Source organism: Garra rufa, chromosome 25, assembly GCF_049309525.1.
Source record: "Garra rufa chromosome 25, GarRuf1.0, whole genome shotgun sequence".
Classification (NCBI taxonomy): domain Eukaryota; kingdom Metazoa; phylum Chordata; class Actinopteri; order Cypriniformes; family Cyprinidae; genus Garra; species Garra rufa.
In genome coordinates, this window is record NC_133385.1 from 24,630,574 (window position 1) to 24,658,276 (window position 27,703).

At 36.3% G+C, this 27,703-nt stretch overlaps 1 protein-coding gene across 1 annotated transcript in view; it reads right to left on the reverse strand.

The window, feature by feature from the left end:
- pot1 (protection of telomeres 1 homolog) overlaps positions 1–27,703 on the reverse strand; it is a 60,168-nt gene that overhangs the window by 16,509 nt on the left and 15,956 nt on the right. The window contains exons 5-10 of the mRNA XM_073832086.1: positions 20,440–20,547; positions 20,282–20,326; positions 19,702–19,807; positions 16,165–16,295; positions 14,075–14,368; positions 13,831–13,986 (exon numbers count right to left, since the gene is read on the reverse strand). Coding sequence (XP_073688187.1) covers positions 13,831–13,986; positions 14,075–14,368; positions 16,165–16,295; positions 19,702–19,807; positions 20,282–20,326; positions 20,440–20,547 — 840 coding nt within the window. The remainder of the gene's footprint in view (positions 1–13,830; positions 13,987–14,074; positions 14,369–16,164; positions 16,296–19,701; positions 19,808–20,281; positions 20,327–20,439; positions 20,548–27,703) is intronic.

Sequence of the window (27,703 nt, forward strand, 5' to 3'; positions counted from 1 at the left end):
TTAACTGACCTTATTTTAACATTCAACAACTCTGTTAACAAACAGAGCACTTCTATGAGGTAGCTTGAACAATCAAGTAATAAATTACATAAATTCTTTACTTCTGGACTTTAGTGCAACAGTAAATATAAAAAAAGGTCTAATATAAAAACAAATAGCACCTCAACTTCAAATACCCGGCAGGCATGTAAACAAATAAAAAAATAAAAGTGCCACAGTGTTTGCTGTGTTTCTGTGTGGAGTAAAGAGGTCTTACTCTGTGCCACCGCATAACTATAGATGTGTTAAAAAATAATGAGAATATTTATACCAGAGGTTGCGTTAGACTGTTACATTGCCCGTCATTTTGACGGACAGGGTCACAAAAATTCCGTCGTAGTTCATTATTACCAATCATTTCAATTTTCATATTTTAATTATAACACATTTAATTGCATTTATTTTTGTTCACATTTTAATTTTTAATATGTTGAAGAGAACAGATGAGACTGCTTAACTTTTCATGTTCAACACCACACTCCGCAGTGACATCGATTTTAATATATTCTCGTTTTAATGAGCAATATTGATCAGCAGATCCCAGTCGATCTTTTGGTCTATGCTGTTTTCAGTTGATGACTAACAAGTACATAGTGCGCCACCTATCCAATAAATCACAATGAAACAATGTTTCAAATTTCAAATTCAATTTCATTAGGAAATTCAAGCAATAAATACCGTTTTGGCGCTCTTTAATGTGGCATGATAGTTCGTTGTAGCTTCTTAGTACTGCGCCTGTGCGTAATCAAACGCAAAGCAAAAGATTAGTAAGTTCCGTTTTAGTTCTGGAGCAAGTGCTCTGTTGCCACACTGGAGCGCACTCGCCACCAACTGGACAAGGGTGGGAAATACAGCTAATAATTACACTAGATCACCCTCTGTGTCAGGGGTTTTCAAACCTGTCCTGGAGCCTCCCCTGCCCTGCACATTTTGTATGTCTCCCTTATTAGGCACACCCAATTCAGGTCTTGCAGTCTCTACTAATGAGCTGATGATTTGAATCAGGTGTATTAGATGAGAGAGACAAGCAAAATGTGCAGGGCAGGGGAGGCTCCAGGACAGGTTTGAAAACCCCTGCTCTGTGTAATCTGTCAAAGTGACGGACAGACTTCAGATTTTTCCGTCATTGCAACAAAAATTGTTTCATTGTGACAGTTTCCGGTTAAGGCGACCTATGATATATACATATATATCCGAGTCCTGATGGGGAGGTAACGTCTGATTCCAATCGAGTCTGAAACCGGGACATCCCTAATTTTGGTATTTGTAAGCCGCAGTGCCAATTCATTTTCATTATATAAAAAAAGGAGTTACACTCTTAAAAATGAAACGTTCCAAAATAGGGCTGTCACAAACGATTAATTTGGTAATCAAGTAATCAGTCGATAATTCTGACAATTATTTGAGTAATCAAGTAATTATAATTCATTTTTTGTAGTGATAAAAACAGAACCAAGTAAACAACAACCCTTAAAATACACTTATATATATATAATATAAATAAGGTAATAAGAATTGGTTCAAGAGCTAATGTACATTACGCATTATAGCAAATGACTGAAAAGGGCGCCAATGGCCTGATGATTGTTTTTACACTTTATGGTGCGATCTAATCCTTGTTTAATATTGACTCAACAATATTTCAGTCAGATGTCCACTTAATCTTAAATATTTTTCTTAATATTAATACATTTCTTAAATATGTTGACATCAAAACATATACCCCCAGTTTCATAGACAAGGCTTAAGCCTAGTCCTAGACTTAAATGTCTGATCTGTTTCAGAAACTTGCACTGACTGATCTTAAAATATATCAGTGCCTTTGTTTTGTCTCAAGATGTATCCTAGTAATGTTTTTTTTTAAGGCATGCATTCAAATCTTAATTGAACTATGGCCTAGTCCTGGCTTAGGCTAAGCCCTGTCTATGAAACCGAGCCATAAACTCAGAGCGAGGGTTTAAACATTTATTTGGAAATCGTGATAAACAGTTAGCATACTGTGAAATATATTGTTGTTTTCTTCTTTTCCATAGGTTTATAAATGATTTACCTAAAAATTGGCGCACACTGCGTACCCAGATAAACATTATAATATACACAAACAAACAGCAATATGCAGAGACGGAGTTTGAGACACTTCACACATGTAAATGATAACAGTTTGTGTGGAGCAGCATTTACTGTGAACAGAGCCGCTCTGAGACGCACATACGCAACCTACTCACATGTAAATAATTAAAATGAATATATTAAAAGTAATATGCATTGCATATATTTATTTAATTGAATCATAGCGTTTGTGAATTCACAATAGCATTATGCTTTATTATGCAGCCTTGGAAAGTCTAATAGTGTGTTTCATGGATTCTCGTTCGTGGAACGCTCTACTTTCAGTATTTTCCTGGTTACTCAACACGGGCAAAATGCAATTATTATTTTTAAATCAAGTACTCGATTGAGGAATCGTGACCTATTCCAGATTCCACAGAAGACACATTTTTGGTTCCTCAAAGAACCTAAAAGTTCAATGAACAATTTTCTTAGAGTGAAAAACATTTTAATAATCTAAAGAACCTTTTGTGGAATGGAAAGGTTCCAAGGTTCTTCAAGGAACCACAGATGCCAATAAAGAACCTACAATGTCATACAGTTCGGAATGACACGAAACTAAGCAACTGACGATAGACGTTTTTTATTTTTAGATGAACTATTCCTACATCCTATCAGGTTTGCAACATTTTCCTGGAGAAATGGCTCAGAACATAAAGCCATCGGTGGAGCCGAATCTACATACACTTGGTATTCTCCCACTCGCGCTCACTGCACGCTTGGTTACGCACAGCAGGGGAAGGAGCCGGGCTGCTCGGCACAGGTGTGCTATAGCAGGCGTGAAGCTCCTCTGATGGTGCTGGCGAGGGCAGCAGGAAAACTATAACGTTCCTCAACTCTCTCATTCTACATGGAAAATTCCATTACACAAAGCTTTGTTGATGTGCGGCCGGATAACACAAAACCTTGTCCAGACCCTCATCTATATGGAAAAACGAATGCACGCTTCGTAAACAAGAAAAGCTGCCTTTCACTGAAACAAACCAAGTCAAAATGCACTGCTAAACATGAACAAAGAGTACATTTGAGAAAGTGTTTTGCGAAGGCATTGAATAATAAAAAAAGCCTTGAGGTTGCGGCCAAAAGTTTATGTACTGTATAAAACATAATAGATATTAAAGGTATCACACTGGAAAACATATGGCGCTGTCCAGATGGGCGAAAAAGCTTTGTTTAGCAACATAATGAAGTGTTACACGACCAGATGAACAATACAATACTGACCATCCATAAAGAATACAATGCAACACACAATAAATTACAAAATGACCAGTGCAACACCCAAAATAACTATCAACTACTGCTAACTAAGTTTTATTTAAAGTTAACATTCACAATCACAATCCATTTTAACTATATGACATCAGCTAAAAAATAAGGGTTGGTTTAATACAAAGTTATTTTAATTATTACAAAAGACAGATTTTTCATAATGTGTGTACTACAAAGGTAAATACAGTACATTTTATTTTTAATGTTGACTGTCACCTGGAATTTTCCTTTAGGAGCATTACTATTATTGTACTATTGTATAAGCATTGTGTTTTTTATTTCTGTAGTCCAGGCTGAGGAATATAGGCTCCCAAGCCTCTAAAAAACAGACTAGCTGTGCAGATTTCTGAAAGAGTCTGTAACTCTGCAGCTATTCTCTCTACGCTCACTTCTCTTTTCAAAGACACGCTGCGTTTTGTCAGCAAATACTGTGCTTAAGACAGACCCTCCATCGTCTGACAGCAGACAATTCCTGAAGTGCCCCACCACATGCTTGCACAAGTCATATTTAATAAGAGTGCTAAGAATATCAATTTCCTTTTTTTAATGTGTGTGGAATAATTTTAGATTAGAGGAAAATTTTTTTTAGATGTGTGTGAGAATCGCCGATTTAATTCAAAATAGAGATGGCTCATCATGATTGTCAACTAGTTTAGGTTTTTATTTCTAATTGAATGCTTTAAATAGCATGCTGACAGAATTGTTAGACAGTTTAAAACTAAATGGCTAAAAACTAAATGGCTAAAAAACAAAATTCTAAGCTATTCTGTATAAATGAAAAAAAAAAAACTTAAATCATTCATTTTAATTGCTACACATGAAAATGCATCACAACACTTTAATATACAGTATAAAAAAAGGATATTCATTTTTAGATTTGCTAAAAATTACTAGTGTTTTTAAAGATTAACTCTAAATGAGTGTTTGATGACAGCAAAGGTAACCCAAATATAAAAATATGATAAATTAACATGCATACTTTTAAAAAATAAAGGTTTTTAATAATCAAAAGAACCTTTTTTTCTACTATAAATACATTTTGTTCAATGGAAAGACTTCATGAATGCTAAACATGCTTCATGGATCCATCCATGCCAATAAACACAAGATTTTTTAAGACTGCAGGCAACCCACCGATTCATTAAATTTGCATACTGTATACAACTTAGTCTCAGCCCATTGCAGAACAAATGTCCTATGAAGCCAACAAAACATAAAAAAGCCGTATTTCATTCACATTCTCTTTCACACACACATTCTCAGTGGATAAGTGTCATATGCTGGCTGTCTACAGCGATTACAGGCAGGGGCCGTCTGGGTGTTAAGTTAACCCAGGTGCTTGATTTCTCTCGCACTATGAATAATTGATAGTCACATGTGTATAGAGGCAGGATGTCACAGTATACCACATCAAGTCTAGCCGTGCTGCAGGTGCTCATTGCATTCGGGATGTTTTAAGTAGATCGGACACCCTTTGCTTGAAATTCGATCACAAGTGGTTATGGAATCGACCGAAATACATCTTAAAACCAGACGTACGCGCAAGCTATGATATTCTGGTTCCATGGCTCAGGTCTCTCCTTCAGTTTAATTTATTCAATAGTTTTATCATTCTTATGGTGTGTGCACACCAAAAGTAAATTTAATTATTTGTGTGAGTAGATTACATTAAAGTCAATGCAAAGACACAAATAGATGGGAATTCACGCCAGGCAACGCAAAAACAATTGAATTTGCCTATATCGCATCTTCCACACAAAATTGAAAAATTTGTCACGTTTTTATTTTTTTATTCGTGCGAGTGACGCAAAAACATCCCACAAGTGATGTGATGCAAATAATCACTTCGCTTTTGGTGTGCACACAGCATTATGGAGTAGATTACAAAGTCACTGAAAAGACGCAAATAATGTGAATTGGTGTTTTTATTCACATAGGTGACGCGAAAGTGTGGGCACACGTTACAAAACTAAGTGACACCAGTGTCAGATGCAATACATGCAGAAGTGTAATAGTGAACAAAGGAGGCAACGCTAGTAATATAATGAAACACGTACTAACAAAACAACATCCATTTCAAGCAATGCGCTGTATTTAATTCGCTGATTCGCCCCTCCTCCTAGAAAAAGTAAATTCTGCTATTATTTACAGTCATGTTGTACCAAACCTGTATTAATTTCTTTCTTGTGCTGAACAAAACTTTTGATAGTAGAACAAAATATGGAAGTCACTTTGGACCAGCAACTGTTTGGTTGCCCACATTCTTCAAAATAACGTTTATGTTCAACAGAAGAAAGAAACCTATTCAGGTTTAAAACAACTTGAGAGTAAGTAAATTACAAATTTTCATTTTTGGGTGAACTTTTTCTTTTAATGGTAATAAAATAAAACACAAGAGAAAAACTCACTGCTCTTGACTGAAGAACTTTAATATAGTTGCTCAAGTTCAGCAGTAATAAAATAACTTCATTTTCAACAACTTTCTTGATCACATCTTTTTGTACCAAATAGTATTGATAACAGTATCGGTAAGTAGTAGTAGTGGTAGTATCGATAAAATGTAAATGATACCCATCCCTAATGATGTGTGCACACCAAAATTGAATTTAATTATTTGAGCGAGTAGATTACATACTTTGCAGTCAATGCAAAAACGCAAATACATGCGAATATACACAAATTCACGCTGAACGACACAAATGATTGAAATTGGGCAACGCGATTGCCGCAAACACGCAAAATACGCCTCAATCTTGTCTTCTGCGCAACTTGAAAAAATTTCAACTGGAGCAGAAAATTTGCATGACGCATTGTTGCACGAGCCATTCAGTGAAGAGCTTATTGACACATCCAGTTTGACACGTCTGGTTGTATCAGAAAATTGAGGAGAGCATTGTTCAATTTTATTTGCACAAGTGACACCAGCGAGTAATCGACAGCGATAACGCAATGAGAAATTTCGCTTCATGTATATGTGCACACCAAAAGCTCATTTATTTATTTGTGAGGGCAGATTACATACAGAGTCAATGGAAAGATGTGAAGAGACGTGCAGGGTGCAAATTTGCGCCGGGCAACACAAATGATGCAAATTGAGTGACGCAGCTGCCATGAATGTGCAATATTCACCTCAATCGTGCCTTCCACACAAGTTGTAAAATTTCAAGTCAAGTGGGAAATTTGCATAACACATTGTTGCGGATCCAGAGAAGAGCTTGTTGACACGTCTGGTTGTACCAGTTTTTTTTAAAGGGGTCATCGGATGCAAAATTTACTTTTACATGTTGTTTGAATATTAATGTGTATTGGCAAATTGTGTACACAACCACCCTACAATGATACAAATCCACCCAGTGGTATTTTTTCATCTTTAAAAGTAATATTTCCTTTTTAAAATCAGGTCATTCTCAGCTTCTTGTCGGTGTGACGACACACCGACAGAGGCCGCTCCCACGATAGTGGATTGACATGAGCGCCTTAAGCCTAGTTCAGACTGCATGATTTTAGCCCCGATTTTGACTCGCCGACAGGTTTTGAGAAATCGCCGACAAATGCCCGAAATCAGTCAAATCGGTGCTCGTTCACGCGAGTGACAATCACACAGTGTGAACTATCAAAGACGCGATCTGAGAGAATCGCCGACGTGTCGCCGACACCCGTGAGATATTTGGCATGCTAAATATCTGGACCTGTCGGCGATTCAAAATCATGCCGTGTGAAAGGTGATCTGACTGAAAATCACATCGGCGATTACCTACAGCCAATGAGACAGCAACATCCAGGCCAGCGGGAAGTTGGGGGAGGAGTTACGAAGGTATAGACCACAGTATCAACAAGCATAGCTTCGGCTTCATTTCTTTTCGCTGCAAATGAGTGCACATGCTATTTGTATGACAAGCTTCTTGCGGGCTACCATTTTTTTTATAATAATACCAGTCTCATGTGAGAACTTGCACGCCTGACCTCGCGTTGTTTCCATGTCACTTCTCGCGTGTGTTTGGTTGTGAGACGTAGTTTGCGGACCGGGACAAAGTTGTCGGCGATTCTTCCTATTGTAAAGTCATGCAGTGTGAAACCCCCTGTCTCCGATCCATCGTGCAGTGTGAACACAGCAGTGATGGAATGCTACCCCAGATAGTCATGCAGTGTGAAAACATCTGTGACGCGATTGCTTTGAAAATCGTGCAGTCTGAACTCGGCTTTACTATAGACCCGCCCTCACCGAGCTGAAACAGTCCGACTCTGATCGCCATTGTGTGACTCAGGTGCAGATTGAGCAACTGAGGTGTTCTGTTGTTGGATGTAAATGAACATAGCAGTCATTTATTCCCGAAATCAAAAATGAAATTAAAATGAAAGCACCGATTCACATCTACATATGGGTTCTAATGTTCGTGCAAATCGTTCCTGATGCAGCTTTACCCATTCGCGTTTTACATTTACCCTTCGCGTTTCAACTTGAGTAGGAAATTCGCATGGCGCGCTGTTGTGCAAGGCAATCAGCAAAAAGCTTATGGACACGTCCAGATGTATCAGAAAATGGAGGCTTTTGTTTGTGCAAGTGACATGAAAAATATCCTGAGTAATCTAAAGCGGTAACACAATGAGAATTCTTGCTTCACATTTGGTGTGTGCACACCAAAAGCAAATTTAATTATTCATGCGAGTAGATGCAAAGAGATGCGAATGACACAAATTGGGCAACGTGGCTGCTGTCAACACTGAATTGCCTCAATCGTGTCTTTTGAGCAAGTTAAAAAAAAATTCAGCTCGAGCTGGAAATTTGCATGTGTTATTGCACAAGCCAATCAGCAAAGCGCTTATTGAAATGTCCGGTCTGACACATCCAGTTGTATCATAAAATGAAGGAAAAGCATTATGCAATGTTTTTATTTGTACAAGTGGCGCAAAAAACATTCCACAAGTAATCTAGAGCAATAATATACACTTCGCTTTTGTGTGCACATACCATTAGAAATATAATAACTCACCTCTCCTCAACAAGCCACACGATTAGAGGTATCATTCCTGCTGTAGCTCAAATGGTTTGGGATGAGTTATGCCCTGAATTTTAATACTCAAGATTAGGGAGTTCAAAAAAACCTGAAGTGAAAATGATTCTTGTCCTCCATATTGTACACGTGCTGGTGTCTGGCACTACTTTAATCTCTATTATTATTGCATGAGGCATCCATTCCCCAGTTTATAAGCGAGATGACACAAGTGCATTCAGCAAATGGCCTGGGACTCAGATGATGCAAATGGCACAAAAAGCATGCAACAGAGACAATTTCACAAGACAGACAGGGAAAATCAGGAGGTGAAAGAGTTGGTGTTTCCTCTATGTTCTCAGAGATTCCTCAAGAGATTCTAGCCCACCCCCACCCCACAAAAAAACCCACAACAGGAACACTAACACTAAAGTAGGCCTTTAAACTTGATGCCACGAAGAATGATGAACAAAATGAAGTCAAAACAGCACAAATTTATTGTGATTAAAGTGGAACTTCACTGCTGATTTGTAATAAAATAGAATAATATATGTCTCCTTCAATGGGTGCCACACTAGGCCTATAGGGCTGAGTGATATATAAGTCGAAGTCAAGAAAGTGTGTGCGCGCAGACCCCCACAATGAAGGCCCTCGTCCACCATGACAGCCGTATTGATTTGGCCTTCTCTCTCCTCTCTCATAAAGCTATCTCTCTCAGACCACTTAATCCTAATGGCTGGCTTTATTCGCCTTTTCTCCCTCCTCAATACCGAGCTCAAGCAATTTCACACAATATTAGAGACGATACGGCCCAGGATATTGATAATGGTGGGGAAATATTCTGACTCAGTGCAATCTTTAGTGGATAAATCGAATTTCTGATCATTGGGTATTACGTTACTATATAAAAACAATAATTTCCTTCAATATTTTCGCTATCAGTGCATTTTACTGATTATTACTTTGATTGTTGAATACTCTACTAATGCACTGTCTATCAGTTTCTTCACACATGCCTAAGCCAGCGGTTCTTTGCAAGAATAAACTGCATAGTGGAAGCCAAATGTCCCAATGCCCTGCTAAACCAGGAGTGCTCTGCTGGGTAAAGATCTAGTCTGGCAAATGTTGCACATTTACACTGTCCAATTCATGCTGCCCTGCCAGACAATGACAAACAGCAACAGACACATTTGTCTGGGTTTGTCAGATCAGTGTGTTACCCCTGTCAGCATGTGTTGTTTTTGCTCAGCATTTATTGAACATGTTGAATCAGTGTTAAAATTAGCAGTTTAATCCCAGGCTGCAACAAAATCAGATTGTGCAGAGGACTCGTCTGGTTGACATGGTCTTGTGCTGATGACTGTCTAGGTGACAAAGTCTTCACTCGGGATCTTTGCTGAGACTGACCGCAACGTGGTGTCGCTCCATCACGCGCCGGATGTTGTAAATGCGCTCAGGACAGTTGGACATTGCAGTGGATCAGAGGTAAAAAATGATATAAATACTGTTCAGTTTCTTGCACAGACAGATTGTTTTGTGTGTTAAGACCTCAAAGTATCATCATGAGCCGCAGGGTTTTAATTTGGTTTTGTCTGTGCATGTTTTTTTGACTCTCAAAGCCGTGGATCCCATTGACTGCAATTATATGCCTGACAGACTGCAACGGTTTGAGTTAAAAATATTTGATTGTGTTCTACTGAAGAAACAAAGTCACCTACATCTTGTATGCTCTAGGGGTATGCTGATAAACATCAAATTTTCATTTTTGGGTGAACTATCCCTTTAATGTCAGATCCCTTCCCTGCCAAAGTGGCTAGCGGGAGTGATCGTGTTACCCATCACTGCTGAAATCCACCCGCATTTGGCGGCTTGGCGGATGTGCATATCAAGCCCTGATTACGATGAAAGGCTATTGGTCCTGCCTGGCTCGCAGTGACCCAACAGTGTAAAAGCGGCTATTGATGTGGTCTTGTGGTCACACTTCCATGAAGTCCATGAGATCATAAAGTGTCCTTTTGCAAAGTCTGCACTGATACAAGATTGGACAGCAGGCTACTACCCATCAAACAATTCAGCATTATCCACCAAAGTGTTGATTCAAAGGAGGACCCCAAGAGTTGAAGGTGACAACTGGGACATAGACATAGCAACCAAAAATCCAAAGTTCATAACCAAAGAAACCCTTAAACTATGGGGCTTGTGCATTGCTGAGCTACTTTTAATAAATGCGGATAATATCAGCAAGCAAAATGTATATAATAGCTTGTCACTCCTCTAATGTAAAGCAAATAAGTAAAAGGTAAAATGAACTCTCGATTTACATTATAAAAGCAGTGATATGCAAATGGTGTCAAAAGCTTGAACTCTCTCAGATAATGTCACTATGAAATAACATTCATCCGTGCAAAGCTCTAGTTCGTGATGAAATTCTAAATAAGAGATGGCACAGGCGTAAATACATTTCATCACGCATCCTCCAACTGTCTGCAAAGACCGGCCTTTTTATCTGTAGGTAAGGGCAGCTGATGTATTGGGATATCTTTCTTTCTGTCAATCTAACTGATAGCTTGTGGCTGAAGAGATGCTTTAACAACGTCATGGCCAGCAGGTGATGGATAGGCCTGTTGTTTTGCACCGACACAGCAGCACATACAGGGGAACCGTATGAAGAACTCAAGATCACAATTCTCTGAAACTTCACTGCAGAGGCAGTAATTAGATTAATTTCATATGTATCCTAATTACAAACACACAATCAAGGAATTCAGTAGGGGACAAGCCTGAATAGAAGCTCGAGCATCAAGAACTTGAATAGTCAGCAAAACTTGCCGTTTCCTCTTTTGAACGCTCGGTTCACTCCACCCACCTTTGTTCATAATGCACACAGTACATATTCAAAAGAACAATTATACTGAGAGTAAAACAAAAAACGGCTTACTGCTTAAAACAAAAACCAACACTCATACATCAGCGTCCACTTCAAACTATTGAAATAATGAACTGAATATGTGCTGTAGTTGTACAATAATAAAAATGATTGATTTGTGTATTGAAGGTGTCAAAGAAGTTTTTTTTTCAACTGTCATAGGAACAACTACACATTAACAAAAAGAAAAAAAGGAATCTCAGGCTTCAAAAAGTAGCATAAAAGCCCTGCTCCTGTTAAAATATTCATAGAAAGGATGACGGCAGAAGACAGAAATGTTGCCGGTAGTGCTGGAGATTATATGTTTCGAAAGTCGTTATAAGACAATCAATTGGAGAGGACATTTTGATGGGTTTTTGCAATAGAAACAGGCAGGGCAGGATTCGAGTGAGAGCAGCAATCGCAATCAATAGACTGAAGAGGAGTGAACGCCTCTCAAATAAGCCATGAGAAGATGTGCCCACAAGAGTCCTACCTGACACCTAATTCATCATTAAAGGTGCTGGAGTGGGTGTGTGGGTCTCCTGTGCTGGATTCTTCTAACAGGCATTAATAGTAACTGCGTCACTAAAGGAGACTCGTGGTGGTGGTTGTAGGCTGATCAAATGAGATTACTGCATCTGTAGGACAGGCTTTCTTGCAGGAAGTGCACTCAAGTTGTTTCCCAATTATACATAACATGTTTTCCAAAAAATAGGTGACATACAGTGCCTTGCAAAAGTATTCATACCCCTTCATATATATTTTTTTTCCTTATTTTATGTTTCTGCTTTAAATTACTTTTTTTTTCCCACATCAATCTACACTCCATACACCATTATGACAAAGCAAAAACAGAATAGTCACAACTATGAAATAAGTACATTACATAAGTATTCATACCCTTAACTCAGAACTTAGCTGAAGCAGCTTTTCAGCCTCAAGTCTTTTTGGGTATGATGTGACAGTTTTGCACATCTGCATTTGGCAATTATCTGCCATTCTTCTCCTCACCTCTTCACCTCTCAAGCTCTGTCAGGTTGGATGGGGGTAGATGCACATTTTCAGGTTTCTCCAGAAATGTTTGATTGTGTTCAAGTCAAGGCTGTGGCTGGGCCACTCAAGAACATTCACAGTTATCTATAAGCCACTCTTGCTGTGTGCTTAGGGTCATTGACCTGTTGGAAGGAGAACCTTCTGCCCAGTCTAAAGTTCTGAACACTGTGAACTTGAATTTCATTAAGGCTATCTCAATATTTTGGTGCACTGAGTTTTCCTTCTACTCTGACAAGTCTCACAGTCCCTGTTACTGAAAAACAGCCCCACAGCATGAGGCTGCTACAACCACACTTTATTTTTGGGATGGTACTCTGCAGGTGATGAGCAGTCCTTGGTTTCCTTCAAACATGATGCTTGAAATTGTGGTTTATCTGACCAGAGAATCTAGTTTCTTACAGTCTGAGGGTCCTTGAGTGTATTTTCATGTGTCTTTACTAAGGAGAGGATTGAGTTTGCCCACACTGCCATAAATCCCAGATTGGTGCAGTGTTGCAGTGATGTCTGTCCTTCTGTAGGTTTCTCCTATCTCCACATTAGGGCTGCACGATTAATCGCACGATGTTGTGAGGCGCGTTTAGTCAAAATCGCGCGATTTGGCGTAGCTTGTCAGTGATTTACGCCTGTGTATTAGTTGCCGAACGCTGAACGCACGTGATGGAGATTTACTACTAATCAAAGTACCGGCTTCATTGACTAAACGCACCTCACAACATCGTGCGATTAATCGTGCAGCCCTACTCCACATATGATCATGGAGCTCAACTAGAGTGACCAAAAGGTTCTTGTTCACCAGTCTAACCAAAGCTCTTCTCCATCAATTGCTCAGTTTGGCCAGGAGGCCAGCTCTAGGAAGAGTCCTGGTTGTTTCAAACTTCTCCCATTAAGGGTAATGGAGAGTACATGATTCTGTGAACCTTCAATGAAGCAGAATTTGTTTTGACATCAGGGCCTGGTTTTTGCTCTGATATGCATTTTCAGGTGTTAGACCTTTTATTAAGATGTGTGTGCCTTTCCAAATCATACCCATTCAATTGAATTTGCCACAGGTTAACTCCACTCAAAGTGTAGTAACATCTACAAACAATATGAATGCTCCTGAGCTTGAATACTTATGAAATGGAATCATTTAAGTTTTTTATTTCTAATACATTTGCAATGGTGTTAAAAACTGTTTTTTTGCTTTGCAATTATGGTGTATGGCGTGTAGATTGATGTGGGGAAAAAGTAATTCAAAGCAGTTTAACATAAGGCAGCAACTTAAAACGTGAAAAATTTAAGGAGTATGAATACTTCGCAAGGCACTGTAATCTTGAATATCTATATAACAAGGGTGTCCAGTCTTGTTCCTGGAAGATCTTTCTGCAAAAGATTCTGGTCTTGCAGGATTCTGACCCTTCACAAGTAGGATTGGACACCTTGATATAGAAACACTGCAAGGTCAACTTCAAAACTCACCTTTAAGTCTCGAGCCAGCTCCAAGTGATTGTCGTAGACCAGAACGTTGGCTGTCAGGTTCATCCTGTCTTTAGCAACAGTGGATTCTCCTTCTAATGCGTCAGGTGCAACGGCAACATTCAATAGGGGATGTTGACACTTGGTCCCATCCCACACCTGATCACATTGGGTAACCGTTAGTTGTAAAACTGGATTTGGCATTCAATGACTTTGAAGATTTAGATTTAAAAAAATCTGAAAGCACCTTTAGTAAGATGCAACGACTATCCATAACAGCCTTGGCCAGCAACTGGCAGGTCAAATCAAAGTACATCCCGGGCTGTACCGAGGACAGAGAGACTGTGTGTTCATTGGATATCCAAGGCTGGTTGGCAGCCCATTGGCGAAGCTCCTCCACCGTACGTTTATCGGATTCTTCAAAGTGAAATGATTTGCTGGAGGTACGAGGGACTACTGGGCTGTCAATTGTTCCATCGAACGTGACTGTAGACCAACCATAGGTGTTCAGGAGCGACATGGAGTCCCTGAATACGTCAGTCTGGGAGAATATGTGAAAAGACACAATTAGCCAATTAAAGCCTTAAAGTTCGAATAACTTAAAATTAGTGACACTCCAGATATCACCCAAAAATGAAAATTCTGTTATTAACTACTCACTCGAATGTTGTTCCAAACCCGTAAGACTTTGATATTTTTGATGAAATCAGAGAGCTTTCTGACCCTGCATAGACAGCAATGCAAGTGACATGTTTAAGGCCCAGAAAGGCAGTTTGTGTTACGAAGATGAACGAAGGCCTTAAGAGTTTGGAACGACATGAGTAATTAATGACAGAATTTTCATTTTAGGGTGAACTATCCCATTAATACATATCACGAAAACATTAATTTGGATGTTAGAACTACATTTGACCAATGTTTTTGCAATGTTTCAAATTTAAGGTGTGTTCACTGACAGCTCTTTAGTCAATGTAGGTTGGCAAGTTGCTGTGTTGCTGCTTACTAGTGCTCATACTCAACTACAGCATCTAATCCCATCGGAAGGTGGATCTCATGACCACTATCTTCACTCCTATTGGTGTTTACTGCATCATGTCATTGCTCATTTGCATAAAGATACATTAAACTTGCTCCAATTCCTCTCATGGACTGTGTTGTCACAGCAAGTCAACATCAGTTTGAATGTACTATTTGAGTGTGTGAATTAATTCCTTTTTATGTTTTACACAAATAAGATGCTTAACATTAGCCCTATTTGGACAGTAATTGTCTCTCATAGGGATGTCTGTAAAAAAAAAAAAAAAAGTTTACATTAAAACGTATGGATTTGGATGCAGATTTATTCATGGTGGAGATGCTAGTTCTGTGATCCTACGAACCCAAGAATGTGCTGCTCACGTGGTCAGTCGCATGATTGTCTGCTGTAAATAAAATGTCATATGCCTGGAATAATATGAATAAATTCATATTTTATAACATTCTATTTATTATTTGATTATTTAAATCTCCTGTTTTAAAACAGGAAAACACACTATAGTTGAAATTGTTTGTCTTGCATTCCTGTTGCTGCCATAATAATGACCCATTTCAAATGTTTACATGCTTTTCTTCTCTTTGTTCTTAACAGCTCCTAATCGCTGTGGTGGAGCGGATATAAAATAATGTTCTTGTAAATACTTCCCAGCATTTCAGCAATAAATAAGCATGCTAATTACAGCAAAGTGCAATAGTTACTGTATGGTGCTCGGAAGTGGTCAAAAAGCATTTAACCACTGAATTTTAAATCGATTTCTTCTTGTAAACTCAGAGATGTGGATTCGGACGGCAGTTAAATGACCACACAACCTTGGTGTTTGTCAAAAAAACAGTAGGTAACTCGGCCGGGAATTTTATACAGGTGGTGGGAGATATATATATAAAAAACAACAAAAACAGACATTCTGGATTCAGACAGCAATAAAACCACAGATTAACCCATGTTAATATAAAAAATAGCTTAAGTCCTCATGAGAAACAATTACCGTCCGAATCGGTTTATAGAATGTCTTCCAGAGCCTCTTTTACAAACATCTTGCTGATGTATGTGTGTTTTCTGGGAATGTGTCAGGTAGTACTGCCTGATTACTTTAAGTCAGTTGTGTCCATTTTTTCTCCTAGAGGGCCATGTTCCTGGAGTTTGGCTCCAGTTTCTAGTGGTCAGGTGCGTTTAATTATGGCTAAACTTTTTAGGAAGGTGGCCCTCTAGAAACAGAACTGGACATCACTGGTTAAAGCAAATGTGATTTGGGCTCATTTTTAATATTCAGAAGAACAAATACACAGGTCTGATCTTCTTACCTTGAATCTGTGAAGTCGGATAATGTCCCCAACTCTGATAATGACTGGGTGATCTTCAAGATTTTTAGAGAAGATGTTGCAGCCCACTTTAACATCCGACTGATCAGTGATCTTTAGTGTACAGCAGTAATCTAGTGACACATAATGAGATATAATAACTTCATTACATTAAGGTAGAAACACTGATGTCACATTCACTATTTTAACAATGTCCTTACTCTCTTTCTGGGCTTTGAACGAGTCAGTTGTGTTGCTGTCGGAAAAAAAGCCCTTGGGGATTTGATTAAAATGATCTTAATTTGTGTTCCGAAAATGAACGTCAGTTTTACAGGCTTGGAACGACATGAGGGTGAGTAATTAATGAAAGAATTTTCATTTTTGGGTGAACTATCCCTGTAATACGGAAGCCAGTTTCTGACTTTTTTCTCAGAATTGCAATTTTGAGGAATGCAGTCAGAATTGTGAGATATAAACTCACAGTCCTGACTTTTTTCCTCGCAAATACGAGTTTGTATCTCACAATTCTGAATTTGTTTTCTCAAAATTGCATTGTATAAACACAACTGCAAGATAACTTACAATTTTGACTTAGACTTAAGTCAAAATTGTAAGTTGACTTAGAATTCAGATATAAATTCGCAATTCTGACTTTTTCTCAGAATTGCATTGTATAAAATTGCAAACAACTGCGAAAACGTACAATTTTGATTTATTTTCCTCGCAACTACGAGTTTATACAGTACATCTTACAATTCTCTCAAAGATTTTTTTTCTTGCAATCCTGACTTTTTTTTCTGACAATAGTGAGATATAAACTAGCAACTGCGAGTTATAAAGTCAGAATTTCAAGATATAAACTCACAATTCTGATTTTTTTCCCTCGCAAATGTGAGTTTGTGTCTCGCAATTCTGACTTTTTTCTCAGAATTGCATTGTATAAAATTGATATTATATAAAATTACATCTCACAATTCTCTCACAAAGATTTTTTTTCTTGCAATCCTGACATTTTTCTGACAATTGTGAGATATAAACTAGCAACTGCGAGTTATAAAGTCAGAATTTCAAGATATAAACTCACAATTCTGGTTTTTTCCCCTCGCAAATGTGAGTTTGTGTCTCGCAATTCTGACTTTTTTCTCAGAATTGCATTGTATAAAATTGAGATTATATAAAATTACATCTCACAATTCTCTCACAAAGATTTTTTTTCTTGCAATCCTGACATTTTTCTGACAATTGTGAGATATAAACTAGCAACTGCGAGTTATAAAGTCAGAATTTCAAGATATAAACTCACAATTCTGATTTTTTTCCCTCGCAAATGTGAGTTTGTGTCTCACAATTCTGACTTTTTTCTCAGAATTGCATTGTATAAAATTGAGATTATATAAAATTACATCTCACAATTCTCTCACAAAGATTTTTTTTCTTGCAATCCTGACATTTTTCTGACAATTGTGAGATATAAACTAGCAACTGCGAGTTATAAAGTCAGAATTTCAAGATATAAACTCACAATTCTGATTTTTTTCCCTCGCAAATGTGAGTTTGTGTCTCACAATTCTGACTTTTTTCTCAGAATTGCATTGTATAAAATTGATATTATATAAAATTACATCTCACAATTCTCTCACAAAGATTTTTTTTCTTGCAATCCTGACATTTTTCTGACAATTGTGAGATATAAACTAGCAACTGCGAGTTATAAAGTCAGAATTTCAAGATATAAACTCACAATTCTGGTTTTTTCCCCTCGCAAATGTGAGTTTGTGTCTCGCAATTCTGACTTTTTTCTCAGAATTGCATTGTATAAAATTGAGATTATATAAAATTACATCTCACAATTCTCTCACAAAGATTTTTTTTCTTGCAATCCTGACATTTTTCTGACAATTGTGAGATATAAACTAGCAACTGCGAGTTATAAAGTCAGAATTTCAAGATATAAACTCACAATTCTGATTTTTTTCCCTCGCAAATGTGAGTTTGTGTCTCACAATTCTGACTTTTTTCTCAGAATTGCATTGTATAAAATTGAGATTATATAAAATTACATCTCACAATTCTCTCACAAAGATTTTTTTTCTTGCAATCCTGACTTTTTTTTCGGACAATTGTGAGATATAAACTCGCAACTGCGAGTTATAAAGTCAGAATTGTGAGATATAAACTCACAATTCAGACTTTTTTCCTCGCAAATGCGAGTTTGTATCTCGCAATTCTGACTTTTTTTTCCTCAGAACTGTGATATAAACTTGTGATTGGAAGTTATAAAGTCAGAATTCCAAGATATAAACTCACAATTCTAACTTTTTTTTTCCTTGCAAATGTGAGTTTGTATCTCACAATTCTGACTTTTTCTCAGAATTGCATTGTATAAAATTGCGAAACAATTACGAAAACGTACAATTTTGATTTATTATCCTCGCAACTTCAAGTTTATACAGCATATCTCACAATTCGGACTTTTTTCCTGACAATTGTGAGATATAAACTTACAACTGCGAGTTATAACATTTTGAGGGAAAAAAGACTGGTATGTTCTCAGAATTGCGAGTTTATATCTCGTAATTCTTAATAATTATATCACAATTCTGAGGGGAAATTGTGAGATGTAAACTCACAATTGTGTGAAAAAAAGTTCAAATTGTAAGATAAAACGTCACAATTATCTTTTTTTATTTCTTATTCAGTGGCAGAAATGGGCTTCCATACTTTACACAGCGTTCTAAATCCATTAAACGAATGAAAACAGTTTACCACAATTGGCAATTTCCTTTAATTTGATGATAATTTTGCCTGCGCAAACTAAGACATGTTTAGCATTTCAAGACTAAGAATATCTACAGGTCAATATATATATAAGAGTTGCAGCCTCACTGAGCATTGATCCAGGATCAATTGGTCACCTTTTGGACATGATGCACAATTCCCTCCACTGATTACACTAAACGGGTGTTTACATTCTATCCACTTATCAAAACACTGATACTTCAATAAGCCAATTAAGTGTTCAAGAGATTGATTTTTGGCACTTTAATCACATAGTACAAGTCATGATCCAAGTCATGATCAATGAACTAAAGTGTATTTACATGAAGAAAATTGCATGAAATTAGTATGGTTATGCACCATGAGAGAGAACGTTTTGGCAATTAGTTTGCCTCAGCTTTTCTTCCTATGGTATAAATAAGCTCATGCTAACACTGCAGAGAGCAAACCTCATTGTTCACGGTCAGCAGAACAAGCCAAGGTCGCAGTTTTGTTTTGGTTGCCTTTGAAAAGTTATTTGATCACTAAAGTGCAAGAAATAATGTCCAAACTTGTCTCGAAGTCGTGACATAGACTGAGAGAAAAAGTTAAACTATTCTGATATCCATTAGAGTTTTTTTTCTTTGTTTTGACGTCTATTTCGAAAGTGGCCCTGAAAGTCATTTAGAAAGTCATCTTTCCTCTGGCCTCACTCTCTAGAGAGCTCAAATAACAATGGAAGAGCCTATTACTGCTTCGCCAAGATGAAGAAAATTCACTGACCTGAGCCTTTAGAGGGGAAAGGCTGTTTGAAGAAGGTCACCACGCCATAGACGTTCACCACTGTCTTGGGCTTCAACATGTTTAGAGGAACATAAGTGTATTTGGCCTTCAAAGATATAGAGAAATATTGGCATTAATATCAGTAAAGCTCTATTGGCAGCATTTGTGGCAAACCGAAAAACTGAAAAACAACACCTTATTACGTTATTTTCTATAGACAACTGTTGAAACACGAACATTTTTAACATCAATAAATCTGATAGATGCATGAAAATGAACGCTGAGCTAGTTTCCTTAATTTTCTTCATTTAGGCAAAACTGAATGTGCCTGGAAGCATGTAGTGTTGAAGCACTTGATCTGGCTCAAGCTAATTTAAAAGAAGTTGGCAAATTAAAAAGGACGCTGTACTCAAGTGAAGGAACAACCAATCACACATCCAGACGGAGACGAGTAGACAAAAGCCAGTAGACAGAAGCCAATTTAGATAAAGAATCTCCTTGATCTCTGAGGGATAAACTGCGTATATGGTATTAGGACAAACTGGGAGAGATCTGTCATTTGAAGAAATGCATACAGCACCTCTGAAGTGGAGGGACCGTGGGAGGGGGCGGCCGAGGGACAGACCTATCAAACACATCCATATAGAAGCAATAGATATTAGAGTAAGAAATATAGCTTTTAGCAAAGTTCAAGAAGACGATGGTGAGGATTTTAAAATGCAAACAGATGACACTCACATAGACACAGGCATCGCCGCCATCCATCTCTAGCTGACAAGGATGAAGTTTGTCTCTGAGAAAAGATGGAGACTTTTTGATGGTGAAGTCTGCCAAGAGGACAACATCCTAAAAAAAAGAATTTCAAAATTGTAAAGTAAAATTTGAATTGAGATATGTTTAAAGGGATAGTTCACCCATAACTTAAAATTACTTCATGATTTACTCACCCTCAAGCCGTTCTAGGTGTATATGACTTGCTTCTTTCAGACAAATACAATCAGAGTTATATAAAAAAAAATGTCCTGGCTCTTTCAAGCTTTATAATGCCGGTGAATGGTTGTTGAGATTTTGAAGTCCAATAAAGTGCATCCATCCATCATAAAAAGTGCTCCTCACTGCTCTGAACGGTTAATAGAGGCCTTACGAAGCGAATCCATGCATTTCTGTTCGAAAAATATTAATTTTTATAAATTAAGCAAGACAAAACATTGGTCAAGAATTAGAAGTACAGTACAAAATGAGGATTTGTAAAGAAAAATGTTGGAGGATTTGGATAGAAGCCAAAAGGAAACTGGTTTTCCTTTGTTGTAAACACAACTTGTCGTGTACGTGGTATGACAGTTAGCGGAAGCTAGAGATTATGGTTTCTAAAGTTTTAAATATGGATATTTTTCAAACAAATGTGAATCGATTCACTTCAGAAGGCCTTTATTAACCCCGCAGAACCACGTGGAGCACCTTTTATGATAGATGGATGCACTTTATTGGCCTTCAGAATCTCAACCGCCATTCACTGCCATGAAAAAGCTTGGAAGAGCCAGGATTTTTTTTTTTTATGTAACTCCGATTGTATTCTTCTGAAAGAAGAAAGTCATATACACCTAGGATGACTTGAAGGTGAGTAAGTCATGGGGTAATTTCATTTTTGGGTGAACTATCGCTTTAAAAAGAGTAGGAAATTATATTTATATGTATTTTATATGCTTGTATGCAGCTTGCTAAATAATTTAATTTATACATTTTATTAATTAAAACTGAAATATTTAACTAAAACACATTTTGCAAGAGTAAGCATTGATATTTTTATATGCATTTTTTTTAATATGCAGACTGCTGTCATTTTTATTATTAAAACCTCATTTACAGTTAAAAGTTAAAAAGTCAAAAGTTTACAGAATCTGCTAAATGTTCATTATTTTACCAAAATAAGAGGGATCATACAAAATGCATGTTATTTTTTATTTAGTACTGACCTGAATGAGATATTTCACATAAAAGACGTTTACATATAGTCCGCAAGACAAAATGGTTGAATTTATCAAATATGACCCTGTTTAAAAGTTTACATACACTTGTTACCTGAATGGTCCACAGCTGTTTTTTATATTAGTGATAGTTGTTCAAGAGTCCCTTGTTTGTCCTGCCCAAAATCTTTCAGGTCCCACAAATTTTTAGGATTTTTAGCATTTTTGTGTATTTGAACTCTTTCCAAACAATAATTGTATGATTTTTGAGATCCATTTGTTCACACTGAGGACAACTGAGGGACTCAGCATTAATGAGCCGGGGGTGAAAACTTTTGAACATAATGAAGATGTTTTATTTTTTTATTTTGCCTAAATATCATGGTTTTTTTTATTAAGTATTGCGCTTCAGAAGCTACAGAAGATACTTAAATGTTTCCCAGAAGACAAAATAAGTTAAATTTACCCTGATCTTCAAATTCAAAAAGTTTTCACCCCCAGGCTCTCAATGCATCATGTTTCTTTCTGAAGCATCAATGAGCGTTAAAAACTTCTATAATAGTTGAATATGAGTCCCTCAGTTGTCCTCAGTGTGAAAATATGGGTCTCAAAATCAGTCATTGTTGGAAAGGGTTCAAATACACAAAAATGCTGGAAAACCAAAGAGTTTGTGGGAACTGAAGGATTTTTTTTTTTTTCAGTTTAACTGTTCAAGACAAATAAGGGACTCATAAACAAATATCACTAAACAACAAAAAAAAAAAAAAAAAAAAAAAAAAAACACAGCTGTGGATCATTCAGGTAACAACACAGTATTAAGAATCAAGTGTATGTAAACTTTTGAACAGGGTCATTTTAATAAATTCAACTATTATTTTCTCTTGTGGACTATTTTTAAACATCTTTTATGTGAAATATCTTATTCAGGTCAGTACTAAATAAAAAAAATAACATGCATTTTGTATGATCCCTCTTATTTTGGTAAAATAATTAACATTTTGTAGATTCTACAAGGTGTATGTAAACTTTTGACTTCAACTGTACTGTGTGGGTGCATATTAAAATTATGTTATTATTAATAACCTACTTCCTTCCACATTGAGACTGTTTTCAACTACCAAAGAAAAATATTAAAAGGCTCTTTTATGAACAGAAGAGAATTAAAACATACATTTTTCAGAGGTTGCAAATGTAAAAACAGTCAACAGAAAAGCCTAATGCATCAAATGTGACAACAAAAACAAGGAAAATAATTTGTTTTTCTGTTTTTATTAATATTTTATTTATTTATTTTTGCATAATGTCTCTAGAGGTTCAATGGACATTTCTATTTCCTTATTATTGTCCCTAGATCAAGTATATGGTATTTTCGAAGCCTGTTTTATCACCCACAAGGCGATCGTAAATTTACTTCTTTAAAAACATAACACCACAACAAGCCACATGATTTGAGATACCATTCAAGTGTGTAGCACAAATGGGTTTATCCAAATCCCCGTAAGTATGAATAATAGTAACAGCCATTCTTGCCTTGGCAAATACCACTAACAATGACCTTGAGCTGAAAGGACTAACCAATCGAATGTCATCTCATTCCTAAATCTTTAGAAACAACTTCACAACTTCAACATCAGGATAAATTAAGCGGACTTACAGAATGTATCTAAGAGTTTAATCCTCGAAGATTTGACCGATAATGTTTAGCTCTGTTATAGAGAAGCTGCCAAGTATCATGATAGCTCATCAATTCAAAGCTTGATCTTGTGCCATCGTCTTAAGAATCGCTGTTACCCATGCCATATGACAGTTTTATAACCCGTCTTCCAAAAAGCTCCTGGCAACGACAAAGAAAAGTAGAGGTGGTTTGTCAAAAAAGTTGTTTTATATGGTGCACTTTAAAAAGAACTTTTTTTGTTGCTGTTGTACAATGAAATGATACAACAATTGCAGATCACCATGTACAACCTTCATCTTTGAGAACAGCAAGATTCAGAACCGAAGTATAGGCCTTTCCTGGAAATATGAGTTATGACCAGGCACGTTTTTTTTTTTTTTTTTTTTTTTCCAGTAAGCAACAGATAATTTTGCGGGTGACACAATGGAAGATCCTTGGGGAGTAAACGGCAGAGTTTTGACTGAAGGCACATCTCTCAAGGCCGCTTTTCTCTCTCAAAGCCATTGTCTGTCAGTGGGGAGCTGATCTGAGCTGTGATCATTGTGTTGCCGGAGGAGAAAGGTGGAAAAATACTGGCTATATGCAACTGCAGTGCTTTGCACCCTCTCAAACCATCTTCACATAAATGAGGTTACATCAGATGACCTGTTTTCAAAGTCAGTGAATTCAGGCAGAAATATTTGCTGCATAGATATGACAGGGCTTTCATGTAGTTAGATTCTTTATACTGCCTCTTTGATACTGTAAAAAACTAATCTACTTCACGAAACAAACCTTTATTGACTTTCTCAACAGTATTTAAGTGCATATGTCATATTTTTAACCACAAAATAGCTGCTTATTCATTTAGAAGATGCTTTTATAGGGATGAACAATTGTAGTTCTTGAAATGTTTTTTCTTAGCCAGATGCTGTATGACAAGATTTCAAGATTTTACAACAACAACATTTTACTGTGGGCAAGGCTACTCAAGACGACACGGCAAAAGAGGAAAAAAAAAAGAAAACTGACTAAATGTCTTGTTATGCATCACTTGTCACAGTTCCCACTTGTTAGGACAAACCTCCTATTAAAATGGATGAGATGTGATTTGTCACATCATACTTAGAAAAGTCAATGTTAAAGTGCAGAATTTTAACCACAAGGGGTGCAACTTTTAATTATTTTGACATTGGATTAGTCTTTTGATTATTTCTTTATTTTAGTCATTTAAAAAGTAGTTAAAGGGATAGTTGAACATTTTCAAAATGAACATTTCCCCATGATTTACTCACTCTCAGCCATACAATCAATACAGTACAATACAGGTATATAAAAAAAAATGTCCTGGTTCTTCCAAACTTTATAATGGCAGTGAATAAGTGTTAAGATTTTGAAGTCCAATAAAGTGCATCCATCCACCATAAAAAAGTACTCCACACGGTCATACATACCTAGGATGGCTTGAGGGTGAGTAAGTCATGGGGTCATTTTTATTTTTGGGTGAACTATCACTTTAACCATTGTTTAACACTTTTTAAACAACTGTAAACACTTTTTATTTGGCTCTATATCCTTTCTCTATATTTCTATATTCATTAAGTAGTTTTTTTGATATGTATAAATAACAATATTAGTGAAAAATAGCATGGAAACAACAAAGTGAACTTCAAAAATGACTTTTATGTTGCTGTTTGTACAATAAAACAACTGCTGTGGTACATGGTGACTACAACAATTGCAGATCACCATGTTCGACCTCCATCTTTGAGAACAGCATGATTCAGAACCGAATTTAGACCATTCCTGGAAATATAAGTGATGACCAGGCTTTTTTTTTTTTTCCCCAGTAAGCAGCAGATAATTTTGCGGGTGACACAATGGAGGATCCTTGGAGAGTAAACGGCAGAGTTTTGACTGAAGGCACGTCTCTCAAGGCCGGCTTTTCTCTCTCATAGATCTCACAATGATTTTAAAGCACTTTTATTTGACAATTGACTTTGTCTCAAGAACATTAGGACAGATTTTTAATTCACTGTTGTCATATATTAAATTGTTTTAGTCAAAATGTTCATAGGTAAATACTGACATTTATATGGGCCATTCTACAAAATTGGTGCAAACTGCTGTCCCACAACAACAAAAAAAAAAAAAAAAACATTTAAAAAGCATTTAAGTATTCAAATCTTAGATGTTTACTAAAAATTACAATATTTAAAATATCAGTAAGCTTAATATATATAAAATCACCATTTATTGGGTACTTTCAATTCAATCTCTAATTTTCCATTGTTGTTTTTAAAAGCATCTTTTTGATTCTTTTAAAAAGTTAAAAAAAAAAAAAAAAAATATATATATATATATATATATATATATATATATAATTTTATAATTTCTTTGTAAATTATCAAACTTTTTTTTTTTATGTACAAAAAAATGTGTCCTTTTTCATGTCACTACCAAAACAGTGCATGTTTTAGTCCACTGGCTGAGACTAATTTTAACTACACCCTACATTTATGATCAGGAACTATTCCTGTGTCCCGAAACATTTGGTGGCGTTTTTCGGTAGACGGTAAAACGTCTTTTTTTTGGGTGTTATCCCATAAAATTGTCACTACTGAAACAGTCACGACCGAAACATGGGGGAAATCAACGAAGTTTTATTACAGTTATGCAAATTTTTGGGGTATTTCAGTTATTTTAGTAGTGTTTTAGTATGCAAGTTAAAATTCTGTAATGTGATGTGGTTGCTACCAAAACATTAACGTCACAACCGAAAATGTGCAGTCATAAAATAAAGTATACTGAATTATCAACTAAGATGTTATGATAGTTTTTGGTTCAATGTATATTCTAACTAATGAATCCTAAAGTTTAAAATTAGTATAATCATATATCTTTTTGCCTTCGACAAAGAAAAATTGGATTTAAAATCTCAATAAACAAATCTCATAAATTACACATGAAATATTGCTAAAAATGATTGATTTACCTCTGAAATAAATGTAATAAAATAGCAAAAATATATATTTACAAAGTAGATGTAAGCTAAATCTATATAGTCAATATTATCCTTCTAATTAAATTATTAGTACTGTGTTTTAGTAGTGGCAAATTTGGAAAGAGGACTTTCTGAAAATATGATATGAGAATTAACTGCACAATTAATAGTAATGTGCACCTTGAATATTATACAATTTGCATACATACAAAATTTGTGGAAAAAGACGTTTTTTCAAAGTTTTCCAACTTTGACTTTGGACCAATTCTGTAGAATTGCCCATATATAAATTATTACACTGGTACATTTAAATGATGATTTTGTAAAAAACAGCACAGAGACAAAAAAAAACTGACTGCATTTTGCATCTTGAATCATACATATTTATTAGGGCTGTCAATCGATTAAAATTTTTAATCGCGATTAATCGCATGGTTGTCTTGAGTTAACTCGCGATTAATCGCACATTTTTATCTGTTCTAAATGTACCTTAAATTAACACTTTTTAAAGTTTTTAATACTCTAATCAACATTGGCATGGATGCTTTAAGCAAATATGTGCTTATTATCAGTGAAACCATACTTGACTAGACTAACTTGTTTCAAATGTCATAGATGTTTTTCAAATAACTTGTTCATGTCTATTAGACACATGAAAAAAAGAACATAGAAACACCAGGTTCCCATTACTTCTCTTTCTTTGCACTGAGCAATTTACTTACACAAGCCTGTTTACATTATTTGCAGGACAGGGCAGCTCACTTCTTCTGAACATGCAAAATCTACGTTTATTATTACATTTGTTTGCCTCTAGGTGCCCACATACTGTCATTTGATGCAGCCAAGTTCTCAACAAAACTGTTTCCATTGTTTTGATGTAATATTTCTGTTATCAGACAACCAAAGTAATATGAAATAATAACTGAAAAAAAATCCTGAATTATGATCATGATTCAATCACTGAAAAGAATCATTTACCGGCATCTGGACATAAGTCACTATTCCCTGCATTATTATCGTTGTTTTTAACTTCCTGTTTGAATGCCTTCAGGATCCTTTGACTTTTTAGGTGTTTAGCCATTTAAAGTTATGTGATCCCAAAAACCTGCTTCTTTTAGGCTTTAATGTATTGTTTTGGTTATAATGTACTGATTGGAGAGCCTGGTCTCATGCAAATGCGCACTAGCACGACTTTCTGTTTCTATTTGGCGTGCTATTAACAAGCTGAAATTAACTTTGGCGTACATATGATATGCAATTATGCATGTGTTTGACGTGCATTTAATACGCCGTTTTCGCGTGCATACTCGTATGTGGCTTTACGCATCAACCCCACAGCAACAATCCTAACGTAGCCCGACTCCGCTTGCATTCATTAAA